Source organism: Vombatus ursinus, unplaced genomic scaffold (assembly GCF_900497805.2).
Source record: "Vombatus ursinus unplaced genomic scaffold, bare-nosed wombat genome assembly UNPS02014813.1, whole genome shotgun sequence".
Lineage (NCBI taxonomy): Eukaryota > Metazoa > Chordata > Mammalia > Diprotodontia > Vombatidae > Vombatus > Vombatus ursinus.
This window is the reverse complement of record NW_020954591.1, coordinates 16,644,467-16,658,401: the sequence shown is the minus strand read 5'-3', so window position 1 is coordinate 16,658,401 and position 13,935 is coordinate 16,644,467. Positions and strand designations below refer to the sequence as shown.

The 13,935-nt window shown below is 35.7% G+C and overlaps 1 protein-coding gene across 1 annotated transcript in view; it reads right to left on the bottom strand.

The window, feature by feature from the left end:
• The window catches only part of MIPEP (mitochondrial intermediate peptidase), a 171,424-nt gene that overhangs the window by 92,914 nt on the left and 64,575 nt on the right, over positions 1–13,935 (bottom strand). Inside the window, exons 13-14 of the mRNA XM_027835130.1 lie at positions 10,521–10,725; positions 7,916–8,025 (exon numbers count right to left, since the gene is read on the bottom strand). Coding sequence (XP_027690931.1) covers positions 7,916–8,025; positions 10,521–10,725 — 315 coding nt within the window. The remainder of the gene's footprint in view (positions 1–7,915; positions 8,026–10,520; positions 10,726–13,935) is intronic.

Genomic DNA, 13,935 nt, shown 5'->3' with positions numbered 1-13,935 from the left:
AAATATTTATAGCAGCTCTATATGTAGTGGCAAAAAAAATGGAAATTGAGGGGATGCCCATCAATTGGGGGATGGCTGAACAAGCTGTGGTATATGAATGTAACAGAATACTATCATGGTGTAAGAAATGATGAGCAGGCAGACTTCAGAAAAACCTGCAAAGACTTGTATGGACTGATGCTGAGTAAAGTGAGCAGAACCAGGAGCTTGTTATAAACAGTAACAGTCACAATATGCAATGACTAACTTTGATAGACTTAGCTTCTCAGCAATGCAAGCATCTAAGACATCTCCAAAAGTCTCATGATGGAAAATATTATCCACACCCAGAGAAAGAACTATGGAGTTTGAATGCAGATCAAAGCTTACTATTTGCTCTTTTTTTTTTCTCTTCTATTTTGTTTTGTTTATTCTTTCTTGTGATTCCTCCTATTGGTTCTAATTCTTCTTTACAACATGACTAACGTGGAAACATGTTTGATAGGAATGTATATGTAGAGAATATATCATACTGCATGCCATTTTGGGGAGGGAGGCAGAGAAAATTTAAAACTCAAAAGCTTATGGAAGTGAATGTTGAAAACTAAAAATAAATTAATAAAATTAATAAAAATAATTTAAAAAACAACAACATCAACACATGATTGAACAGAATGCTCAAAGATACAGAGTAGTGCAAACAAAAGCGGGACTATTATTTTCCATTATCTGGATATCATCTTTCTATGAAGATAGTCTAAGAATGAGTTAGCCTTCTTAATATGCTTCTCAGACTAATTGGTTATGGTTATAGTTCACTAAAGTCTTCAGATTTGCTTTTCACATTAAGTGTTATAAAGTTGTCAGCCTACATTCATGCAGATGATTTTTCTTTTATCTAAATGCAAGGCTTTGCTCAAATGCAAATGGCATACAATTTAATCTTTTAGTTTCAAAACTGTCAGTATGATTGAATTTTGATTCTGTCATTTATAGTTATTGTTATTGTTCCTAGTTTTGTGTTACATATTAAACTAATAAGCATACTTTCTGTATCTCCACACAAATCATTGAAAAAAAAAATTCCGAACAGAAGACCAAGTGTCTGTAGCATTCTATTAAATATCACTATCTAGGCTGATGCTCATCCATGCTGATGAGACACTGATCCATAACACTCTTTTACATGGCTGTTCATCCAGCTGTGAATCTACCTAATACAAATATCTGGCCCAAATTTAATCATCTACAAGGAAAGCACAGGAAATTTAGTAAAACATCATTAAAATTAAGATTCATTATGTCTATTTCACTCCAAGTTCTAACAATTTGGCAAACATTATCATAGTTTAGCATGACTTGCCCTTAGTGAAACTACACTTGGTTCCAAATAATTTCAACATTGTTTTTTAAATGCTAAAAAGTCGTTTAATAATCTATTATGGAATTTTGTTGAGGACTGATGTCAAGTTTGTCTACCTACAAAAATAAACAATTTTCCCTTGGAAAATTAAAATATTTGCTCATGGTTTTCTAGCATCTCTTTCATTCATTGTAATTTCTCAAAGATCAGAGGGATTATCAGTGTACCATATTGAGATTTACTAATTCATATAACTATAAAGAAATGACAACTAGGTAGCATAGTGGATAGAGCACTGACCTTGGAATCAGGAAGACTCATCTTCACAAGTTCAAATCTAGCCTCAGACACTTACTAGCTCTGTGACCCTAGGCAAGTCACTTAACCCAGTTTGCCTCAGTTCCTTATCTGTAAAATGAGCTAGAGAAGGAAATGGCAAACCACTCCAGTGTCTTTGCCAAGAACACCCCAAAATTGGGTCACAAAGAGTTGGACACAACTAAAATGACTAAACAACAACAAAAAAATAGAGACATGGACTCACTGTGAACAAATTGGTGCTCTCTTCCTATCTCCTCATCTAATATGGGCTGCATTTCTCTTACTAGTGTTTGTTATACACTTTCTCATTTAAAAGCTAAATTCCTTCTTGAAGATGGAGAGTAAGCAATAAAAAAGAAGTTGACTAGTCCTGCTTTCTCTCTCTCTTAAACATTACATCACTTTCCCCAAGTAAAATGGTCCTTGTTCTAGTTCTAAACACAGTTTTGAAAGCTCTTTTGTTGCCTCTACTAATTTTTACAAAGCTCAGTCCATTCCAGGCCTTAGCTTCCATGACATTTTCCTCAAAAGTTCACAATGCTTTTTGGAACTTAATCTTGGTTATGAATTCTTCTATCTTTTTGTACAAGATCTTTTAAACCTAAGATCATCAGGAAAACATTTGTCTAGCCATACTGGTTTTCCCCTCTTATCTTTATATCCTGGGCACAGTGCCCAGCTCTTGGCACATGGGAGGTACCTAATAAATGCTTGCTAATTGATTTTATTTTCATTTCATAATAATTATAATCTTGGAATGTCTTTGTAAAAGTCTCCCACCTCTTTGGAGTTGCTACCTATTGAATACAACTATCCTTCCTCTGAATTTTCTGAAATCTGCTTTCCTAAGGTCAATGAAAAAGAGCACTTACTAATAAGCACCTACAAAGTACAAGGTGCTGTTAGACTTGAGTTTGACCATGTTCATTGCTCTCTTGATTTATTCTATCATCATCACATTCTTCAGTAGTGCCTGTTACTTCCAAAACCATGAAATGATTTTCATGTCTTTTTGCTAAAAATTAAGTCCAGAGTTAAGTTACTCTTGTTGCTTCATTTAGCTTTTGAGAGATGAAGGAAATCAATCACTTTAGAAATGTAACACTCTAAGCAGAATGTGACTTCAAAATATATAAAAGATAAAATATCTACCTTGTATAATCTCAAAGGGCTGCTCTGAGGATCAAATGAGAAAATACATAAAAAGAACTTTGTAAATTGCAAGGTATTATATAGATTTCAGCTATCATTAGCATTACAAATACTACTATTGCTTGTCTCCGAAAAGCTTTGAAATTGACTAGAAAAGCATCATTTATTCATAGTTTCCACCTGGATAAATTATAGTATATTTCTACAACAATATTACTTTAATTTCTCTTGTTAATAACCTAACCCAAAAGTTTCCCTGTGCTGCAACCCTCAGGTTTCTAGATGTCCATATATACCTTTTTTTTTTTAAAATATAGAAGCCATCCATTTCTATAAAACTCAAATAAATTCAACAAATAATAAGTGCTTAGTATATATGATTATACAATGCATAGGGTAGTGGGGATACAAAAATGAAAAAATATTATTCCTGCCCTCAAGGAGCTTATGATCTACTAGTGAGCAAACAAAATGTACACAGACAAGTGTGACACAAGGTAGATTGTTGTAGGAATAAAGAGTGATTAAAAAAATTGGGGGGGGGGAAATCTAAGGAAGGAGAGAACACATAGGATCAGAGCTAACAAGATCATAGATTAAAGTTGGAAGATACTTCAGAGGTTATTTAGTCTTACTCCCTCATTTTACAGATAAAGAAACTGAGGCCCTGAGATATCAACAAAGTGTCTGAGCCAGGACATGGGCCAAGATCTTCCTGATTTCAAGTCTGGCCCCCTATACACTATATCTAGCATTTAGCACAGTGCTTAGCACATAGTAGGTGCATAATAGCTCCATGGAGAAGGTAGTACCTGAGCTAAGGCTTTAAGGAAGAGAAGCTATATGAAAGATGGAAATATGGAGGGTGCGCATTCTAAGCAAGGGGAAGGACTGTGCTAAAGCACAAACACAGGAAATGGCAGGTCAAATTCAAGGAACACCTAGCAATCCAGTTTGGCTAGAATACAGAATGTAGTAATAATAACAACAACAATAGCAACAACTAACATTCGTATAACAATGACTATATTCCAGGCACTGTGTTAAGCACTTTATAATTATCTCATTTGATCTTCACAATAACTCTGGGAGGTATATACTATTATTATCCCCATTTTATCAATGAAGAAACTGAGGTAAACAAAGGTTAAGTGACTCGCCCAAGGTCACATGGCTAGTAAGTATCTGAGGCCAGATCTGAACTCTGGTCTTCTTGACTACCTCTGAGTAATGTAAATGAAGCTGGAAAGGAAGACTGGAGGCAGACTGTAAAGGGCCTTAAACATCAGGCTAAAGGGTCTGAATTTTATCCTAGGGACAACTGAAAGCAACTTAAGCTTCTTCTGCAAGGTTATTACTAACATGGCCACATGCAATGCTCAATAAGACAATCTTGGCAGAAATGTGAAAAAGTGGTCACAGAGACCAAAAGGTGATGATAGCTGGAAGGCTATTACAAGATATTACGTAAGGAGGGCCTGAACTAAAGGAGTAGTAGCATGAAAAGAAAGTAGGAAATAGATGTGTGAGAGATGGTGTGGAGGGAGAACTGACAGGACTTGTTCACTGATTGCAGGTGAGCAGCAAAGTAAAGCAAAGAACCAAAGTCTACTCTAACAGTGAGCCTCGATAACCGAGGAGGTGTTGAAGATATTAAAAGAAATAGAGAAGGTGGGAGGGAGGGCAACCTAGGGGGTGAGAAATGATGGGTTCAATTTTGAACAAAGGATCACAGATTCAAAGTTGAGGCTGCCTAAGTTACTTAGCTACAAAGAACACTGAATCATTACAGATGACACAATGGGCGGCCACAGAAATTAAGTGATTTCCCAAAGGTTATACAGGAAATAAGTAGTAGAATCAAGAATCAAACCCATGTCCTCTAACACTAAATCCAGCATTCTTTCCACTCCATCATAGTTCCTATATCTAGTAGAGTGGACAGAGTAGAACATGTCCTTGACCTGTGCTCTTTAACATTTTTATCAGTGACCTAGATAATGGTCTATACGGCATGTTTAGCAACAATGAAGAAGACACAGAGCTAGGAGGGGGTAGTAGAATAAGAATGTAATGATTCCCAAAAGAGTCTGACAGGGTTGAATATTAGGTCAGATCTATTAAGATGAAATTTAATAGGAAAAATATAAAAGTCTTTGGGTTTAAAAAAATCAAGTTTACAAAGGTAAGGCTTTAATGCTATTATGTCAGTGCTGGTCTACATAAATATTTGTAGATCAGTTGGCAAGTAACAATCATAAAGTTGTGCTGTCTTACTAATATAATAATAATATTAACATCTATATAGCAATAATTTGAGGGCAAATCATAAAATAACCCTTTTGAGGTTGTGAATCATAAATATGGTTAACTCCACATTACAGATAAGGAAACTGAGGTTAACGTCAGTTAAGCATCTGAGGATGCAGGACTGGTAAGTGATAGAGCCAGATAATCTCTTACATCCTGTATTTCTGACGCAACACCAGTAATCGCCCTGTTAAATTGAGTTACCTCAAAGAAACTTACCAAAACAAGTTGATTTTTACAATCAGTTGGTCAAATTAGTTATTCAATGATTTAATAACTGGGATTTCAATCTGACCTGAATATGGTTAGAAGAATGGCATTATTTCCCTTCACGCACCCGGCAATCTAGCCATACTGGCCTATTCACTGTTTTGAACACACGATCCTATTTCTCCTGTCTCTGTGTCTTTATACTAGCTATCTCCTATGCCTGCAATACACTCTCTCCTCACTTGTGTCTCTAGGAATTTCTAGTTTCCTTTAACACTAAGCTTAAGCATGACCTTCTAAATGAAGGTTTTCCTGATCTCCAACAGCTAATAATGCCCTCTCTCCCAAAACTACCTTGTATACATTTTGTATATATTATGCACATAATGATGTACATGTTATATTCCATTGGAATATAAGCTTCTTGAAGGCAGAGACTGTTTCACTTCTGTTTCCCCAGAGATTAGCACAGTGCCTGGCACATAGTACAAGCTTAATAAATGCTTATTGACTGACTACTCCAATATGGCAAAAGATGACTTGTCAAGTGTTTTTTCTTCCTTTAATCACTATTTGTATGTGCAATCAAGTAAATTAATTTACTTTATAGGATTTTAAGCCTTAAATTGGAGGAATTTTTCAGGAAACTGCCATAATCAAAAGCAATTTGATTGACACATTTGTGTATGTATGTGTGTGTGTGTGTGTATACATATAATTTAAACTTCCAATGAACATACATACATAAATATATAAAAAAATTTTGTTTGATCATCACAACCCTGTGAAGGAGGTATGAGACATCATTTAGAGAAAAGAGTGATACCTAGCAAAATGAAACATTGCAGTTCAGTTCTATGAGGTACTGAAAATACTCTGAGTAAAACAAAGAGGAAGCTAAATTTTATGAAGTATATAACATTATGATGTGATGGAAAGGATATAAGTACAAAAATGAAAGGGGAGCTATAATGTTGGAAAGTACTAAAAATTTCTCACGTACTACAGGTACTACAATATTGAGCACACTACAACAATAGCAACCTTAATAAACCTCTCCTCACTGAAGAGTTTAATGTATCTTTGAAATTAATTAACAGTTTTCAACATTTATTTCCATAAACTTTTAAGTTTTAAGTTTTCTCCCCCTTCTTCCCCAAAGCAGCATGCAATCTGATATATTCTCTACATACACATTCCTATTACACATATTTTCACTTAGTCATGTTTTAAAGAAGAATTAGAACCAACAGGAAGAACCACAAGAAAGAAGAAACAAAAGAGAAGAAAAAAAGAGCAAAATAGTATGCTTCGATCTGCATTGAGACTCCATAGAAAGTTCTTTCTCTGGATGTGGATAGCATTTTCCATCATGAGACTTTTGGAGATGTCTTAGATCTTTGTATTGCTGAGAAGAGCTAAGTATATCAAAGTTAGTCGTCACACAATGTGGCTGTTACTGTTTACAATGTTCTCCTGGTTCTGCTCACTTCACTCAGCATCAGTCCATACAAGTCTTTCCAGGTTTTTCTGAGGTCTGCCTGTTCTTCATTTCTTATAGCACAATAGTATTCCATTACATTCACATACCACAACTTGTTCATCCATTCCCCAATTGATGGACATCCCCTAATTTCCAATTCTTTGTCACCACAGAAAGAGCTGCTATAAATATTTTTGTATATGTGGGTCCTTTTCCCATTTGTATCTCTTTGGGATACAGCCCTAGAAGTGCTATTGCTGGGTCAAAGGGTATGCACATTTTTAGAGCCCTTTGGGCATAGTTCCAAATTGTTCTCCAAAATGGCTGGATCAGTTCACAGTTCACAACTCCACCAACAATGCATTAGTGTTCCAAAGTTCAATGTATTTTTCTCATAGGACCATAGCTCCACAATTACACTGGAAGCTAATAACAAGGTGAAATTCATAGTACACAAATTGTACACAATTTAAAAAGCCAGCTTTGGCAGGATGCGGCTGCCAAAGTATTCAAGTGTATTCAAGAAAAATTAGTTAGCCTAATTTGTAAGTTCTTAAATGGTAAGTGTATATCTCCTGGTAACACTTTAAGTCAATTGTCACCATAACTCTCCCTTCCACATTATGTTCCCTTCTCTCTTAATTTTATTGGTATTTCCAGAAGGCACAAGAGCACATTCCCACACCACACCTAGATTTAGGGACTTTGCTATACACCTCCTCTTTAAAACTCCACACTGGTGAGCATAGGCCTTTAGAAGACGAAAAGTAGGGGCAGCTAGGTGAGGCAGTGGATAGAGCACTGACCCTGGATTCAGCAGGACCTGAATTCAAATCCAGCCTCAGACACATAATACTTACTAGCTGTGTGAGCCCGGGCAAGTCACTTAACCCCATTGCCTAGCCAAAAAAATAAATAAATAAAATGATAGAAGATGAAAAGTAGATTTTCCTCACAAAATGGTTAGGCTTCCCTGCCTCCATTCTAATATCAGTGAAAGGAAAAATGAATAATTTCCTTTGTAAAATTCATAACTTTACCTAAGTCCAGTTTAATTATAAAACAAAGAGTTAAAACAAGTATATTTTTTTTCCTACCTGGCCAGTCTGATAATGTTTTGCAAACTGGTTAACCACTCTATAATCACTGGCAAAGTACTCCATCAGGATAGAAGGAACTTCAGCAAAATCAGTGGGGCATCTCGTCCCTGAAACAAAATAACAATTGGCATAATTTAAGGTAACATATATTATTTTTATGAGAACTTCTAAAACTTTATTTGGACTTTTGATGAACTATAAGCTTTAATTCATTAAGTCAATATTCTACTTACATAAAATTATTGCACAAATTGGCAAAAAACTGTATTATAATCCTATGCATTTTACTTCAAATCAAAAAGTGAAAGAAAATGTTTGCACAGCTGGGTAAGGTACCTTATAAAAAAATTGCTCACACTCTCTAAAAGCAAACTTGTATGTACTCAAGCTGTCCATGTACTAAATATATCAAATTCAGATGCCATTACAATTAAAGCAAAAATTTTCACTTAAAATTCACAGGATTCCATTCTCAAACATGGTTTCTATTCCTTCTCTTGCTATAAATTCACACTGCCCCAACTTACTTTCTTTTTTAAAAAAGTCAATGCCCAGTAATAAAAGTATCAATGTAACTATATATTTCTTTAAAATAAGCAAATGTTAGAAGAATTTAATTTTAATTTAACACACCCTTGGTTTTTTGTTTTATTTTTGCCCTCAGTAAAAGTTCCTCTGCCTCCAGACTCATTCCAAGGCAAAGCCCACTTGCTTACAATCCACCACTGGTGGGGAACCACCACCCAGGGTCCATGAGATTGCAACCAGGGCTTGAAGCTGGGGCTGTAGAAGCTTGGCCAGCAATGGGACAAAAATCAACACAATCTTTAGAGTTTGGAGAGACTTTAGAGACCAGTTTATTTTACAAAGGAGGAAATGAAAGGGAAGGAATGTGATCAAGACCATCACTGCAAGCCTGAGCTTCCCCTTAAACCTCCCATTCACATCAATCCCAACTTCGAAAGTTAGAGAGAAGCCTAAGTGGCAGGCCATTTCCTCTGAGCCTAATTTTACTTTTGTTAACACACATTTGGGGAATTGAATTATAACCTATTATCATTCTTTAAGGTTTACCAGGCATTTTCTTCAAAATAGCTCCGAGAAGTAGGCAATTCAAGTATTATTGTCCCCATTTCACAGATAAAGGAAATGATGTACAAAGTGACTTTTCTGAGTAGCTTTTAAAGAAAACATTTATGCCCTCATCAGGCTCAAATGAGATAATTATGTAAAGCACTCTGAAAACTTTCAAGTGCAATATGTCAATTGAAGATATTAATTAAAAATTGTTGTTTCATTAGAAGGCAGGATGGCACAGTGCACAGCCAGGCGGGCTTTGAAATCAGGGAGATTCAGGTTCGAACTCTGCCTCTCTGAAGTATCTCAGGGAGCAATAGTGAGTCACCTGATTTCTCTACACCCCAGCAAACATCTTAAAGCTGCCAGAGGCACGTGATCAGCTGATCTGCATGGGGAATCACCCCACCCAAGAAATCACAAGCCCAGATCATACATCAGTGTGTGAGCACATGTCTGTGTGTATATAGATACACATCTACATCTAACCATAGAAAGGAAACTTAATAAATTCACTATAAATAAATATATGTGTGTGTATGTATATATCTTCTGGGTCTATCTAAATACACACAGATAAACACTTAAATACATATCAATTTGGAAATTCTCTTCAACAATGCAGATCAAAATCCTTCAATGCCTGCCAGTCCCACTTGTCTCTCATCCATATTGTCCCATACATTCACCACAGGCCTTCCTTACACACACACATACTCTACAACAAAAACTATAATAATAGTGAGGATGATGACTAGGCCCAGCACTATAGCACAGACACAGATCAGCAAGTCCTCTGTCTCTTCCAGCCACCGTCATGGAGCTAATATGTGTCAGAGGGACAATTTGAACCTTGGCTCTCCTAACTGTAAGGCTAGCCCTCTATATACATACCACTCTGCTTCTCATTACTGTTATTGTACTTGTTGATATAAATTTCTCTTAAAATTAAGAAATCTGCCTCAGTGACTTCTCAAATATCAAATGCATGCTTTTTACTATAATTCAAAATTCCATAACTTATAGAGAGGAACTTGTTAACATCTGATTACAGGCAAAACTGATTATAATCACAATTCATCACTAGCTAATCACATTCATGCTCCTTACCATACTTAGTAGTCCTATCTCTCTTCCACATACCCAATTCAAAAGAACTTTACTAGAACCAGTTACACACATTTATTCTCACTCAAATATGAATAAGAATATTTATATAAGCAAAGACCATTCAAAAGAATAATGCACCGTGAAAATGTTAGGTATTATCCATGAGTGAAGTACACGAGTGAAGTACATGAGTGAAGTAAAAGTCTTCATGGCTAGAGGAGAGAAACAAAAGAAAGTTAAGCAGAAAAATTTACAAAGCTGAGAGTAGAAATGGAAAAGTAAGAGAAAGGGTCAATGAAATGAACACAAAGGGCTATGAAATGAACATTTTTTTCCTAAAATAAGGGCTTTCCTTTTCAAATAAAATTGATGAAAATATAAAGTACTAAATAAAACTGTCCTCTTAGCATCTCACCTGTAACATGTTGATAACGAGTACGTCCCAGCATAGAATGCATGGCATGTCCCATTTCATGAAAAAGATTTTCCAGCATTCCAGGAGTTAATAAAGGTGGTGCAATACTTGTTGAATGAGGAAGGTTCAGCATGAGAACTACTACTGGAAGCTGATATTCCCCATTTTCCTTTAATCTTCCACCACGGATTGTAAAATGACAGTCCTTCATAAACAAGAAACAAGGCTAAGGTAAAATAAAAAGTCAAAAGGATTTATCAGCATAAAACTATACCAAAGGCAAGTGTTTAAAATCTCGTTTTTAACACAACTAGAATTTGACTCTTTATTTACTATACAGTTTTCATAAAAATTTTTAATCCTCTTAAATTCCTAATATTTAAAAGGAATGAGAAAGCATTGATGTATGCTAGCGAATATTTTTCTATCTATTCACAAACATATAAATGCCTACTCTGTGCCCAGCACTGTTGGTTAAAAATTAAAAAGGTAAATAAAACACAGCTCCTGCTTCCTAGAAAGTGAGAGAAGTAGAAACAAATATAAGCAGAAAAAAAAAACATTCAAAAAATGAATTTGTAAATATGTAAATTGCTAGAATGTTTTTTTTTTCCAAACAGAAAAACTGTTTAGAAGATGATTCAGTTAAAGCCACTATTAGCAGCTAGTATACTCCCTGAAACTCTGAATGGGAGAATTTTATTTTGGGGGAAATGTAAATATACCATGGAAAAATTAAGTATATCACATCACAAATTATTAGTCATTATCAAACCTATTTTGTTATGCCTATTCATTATACCTACAATCTATTAAGAAATTTTTAAAAATGGAATGCACATCTGTGAAACTTATTTTGTTGGGGCAGCTAGTGGCACAGTGGATAGAGTGCCAGGTGTGGAGTCAGGAAGACTCCTCTTCCTGAGTTCAGATCTGGCCTCAGACATTTACTAGCTATGCGACCCTGGGCAAGTCACTTATCCTGGTTAGTCTCAGTTTCCTCATCTGTAAAATGAGCTGGAGAAGGAAATGACAAACCACTCCAGGATCTTTGCCAAGAAAACCTTAAATGGTGTCATGAAAAGTTGGACATGACTGAACAACAACAAAGCGAATATTCTGCACAATGTAAGCATTCAATAAATGTTTGCTTGTTTTATTTTTTTTCTTATTTGGATATACTGGTCTCTAAATTAACATTAACCACACAAAGTGAGGATTCCCACAGTGGGGAAACAATATCAAGTACACTGTTGTTTGTCCTTTGTAATCAAAGACGACCAAAATGATATCACAATATTAGGGTCAATGTACAGTGTTTTCTGGCTGTGGCTGATCATACCAATATGAGCTTGGAAGGCTCTACAATAAGTAGGTTAAAATTGGTCCACAAGAACATTTGGAGTGAAGATGTCTCCACATTTGAGTATCTAGTGTTTCTTTTGAAACTCATAGAGCATAGCACCTTCTTTAAGGCAGGCACATCATGCTGGATGATCCTGTGCCAGTGTTTCCCATGTTTCATAATTAATTCCAAAGTTCATCAGAGAGACCTTGAGAGTATCCTTGCATCACTTCTTTTTTTTCTTTTTTATAAAAATTAATTTATTTTGATTTATCCACAATAACTTCCACAAGCTTTTGAGTTTTAAATGTTTCTCCCCCTCCCTCTTCAAGATGGCGCACAATCTGATATAGGCTGAACATATACATTCCTATGAAACATATTTTCACATTAGCGATGTTGTACGTAAGAATTAGAACCAATAGGAGGAACCACCAGAAAGAGGAAACAAAACACAACAGGAGAAAAAAAAATAGCAAATAGTATGCTTCAATCTGCATTCAAACTCCATAGTTCTTTCGTTGAATGTAGATAGCATTTTCCATCATGAGACTTTTGAAGATGTCTTAGATCCTTGTATTGCTAAGAAGGGTTAAGTCTATCAATATTAGTCATCACACAACGTGGCTGTTACTGTGTACAATGTTCTCCTGGTTCTGCTCATTTCACTCAGCATCAGACCACACAAGCCTTTCCAGGTTTTTCTGAAGTCTGCTTGCTCATCATTTCTTATAGCACAATAGTATTCCATTACATTCATATACCTAAACTTGTTCAGCCATTCCCCAATTCATGGGCATCCTCTCAATTTCGAATTCTTTGTCACCACAGAAAGAGCTGCTATAAATATTTTTGTACATGTGGGTCCTTTTCTTGTTTGTATGATCTCTTTGGGATACAGCCCTAGGAGTGCTATTGCTGGGTCAAAGGGTATGCACATTTTTATTGCCCTTTGGGCATAGTTCCAAATTATTCTGCAAAATGATTGGATCGTTTCACAACTCCACCAACAATGCATTAGTGTTCCAATTTTCCTACATCATCTCCAACATTTATCATTTTCCTGTTTTGTCATGTTGGCCAATCTGATAGGTGTGATGTGGGACCTCAGAGTTGTTTTGATTTGCATTTCTCTAATCAATAGTGATTTTGAGCATTTTTTCATACGACTATAGATGGCTTTAATTTCTTCATCTGAGAACTGTCTGTTCACATCCTTTGACCATTTATCAATTGGGGAATGGCTTGTAGTCTCATAAATTTGACTTAATTCTCTATGTATTTTAGAAATGAGGCCCTTATCAGAGAGATTGGTTGTAAAAATTCTTTCCCAATTTTCTACTTTCCTTCTAATCTAGGTTGCATTGGCTTTGTTTGTGCAAAAACTTTTCAATTTAATGTAATCAAAGTTATCCATTTTGCATTTTGTAATGTTCTCTATCTCCTGTTTGGTCATGAATTCTTCTGTTCTCCATAAATCTGATAGGTAAACTATTCCTTGCTCTCCCAGTATGTTTACAGTATCAGCCTTTATATGTAAATCCTGAACACATTTTGACTTTATTCTGATATATGGTGTGAGATTTTGGTCTATACCTAGTTTCTGCCATACTCTTTTCCAGTTTTCCCAGAAGTTTTTGTCAAAGAGTGAATTCTTATCCTAGAAGCTGAGGTCTTTGGGTTTATCAAATAGTAGATTACTATAGTCATTGACTACTGTGTCTTGCATACTTAACCTATTCCACTGATCTACCACTCTATTTCTTAGCCAGTACCAAACAGTTTTGCTGATTGCTGCTTTATAATACAATTTAAGTGTATCACTTCTTCTGACCACCATGTGAGTGCCTGCCTTGTGTGAGTTCTTCATAAAACAGTCTTTTGGGCAAACATACATTTGGTATTAGAACAACACAGCAAGCCCAGTGGAGTTGTACTGTCTGCAGTATAGTGCATGGCAGTTCAGCTCAAGAGAAGCCCTCAGTGTCTGGTAACTTATCTTGCCAGGTAATCTTCAGAATCTTTCTAAGACAATTCAAATGGAAGCAATTCGGTTTTCTGGCATGGTGC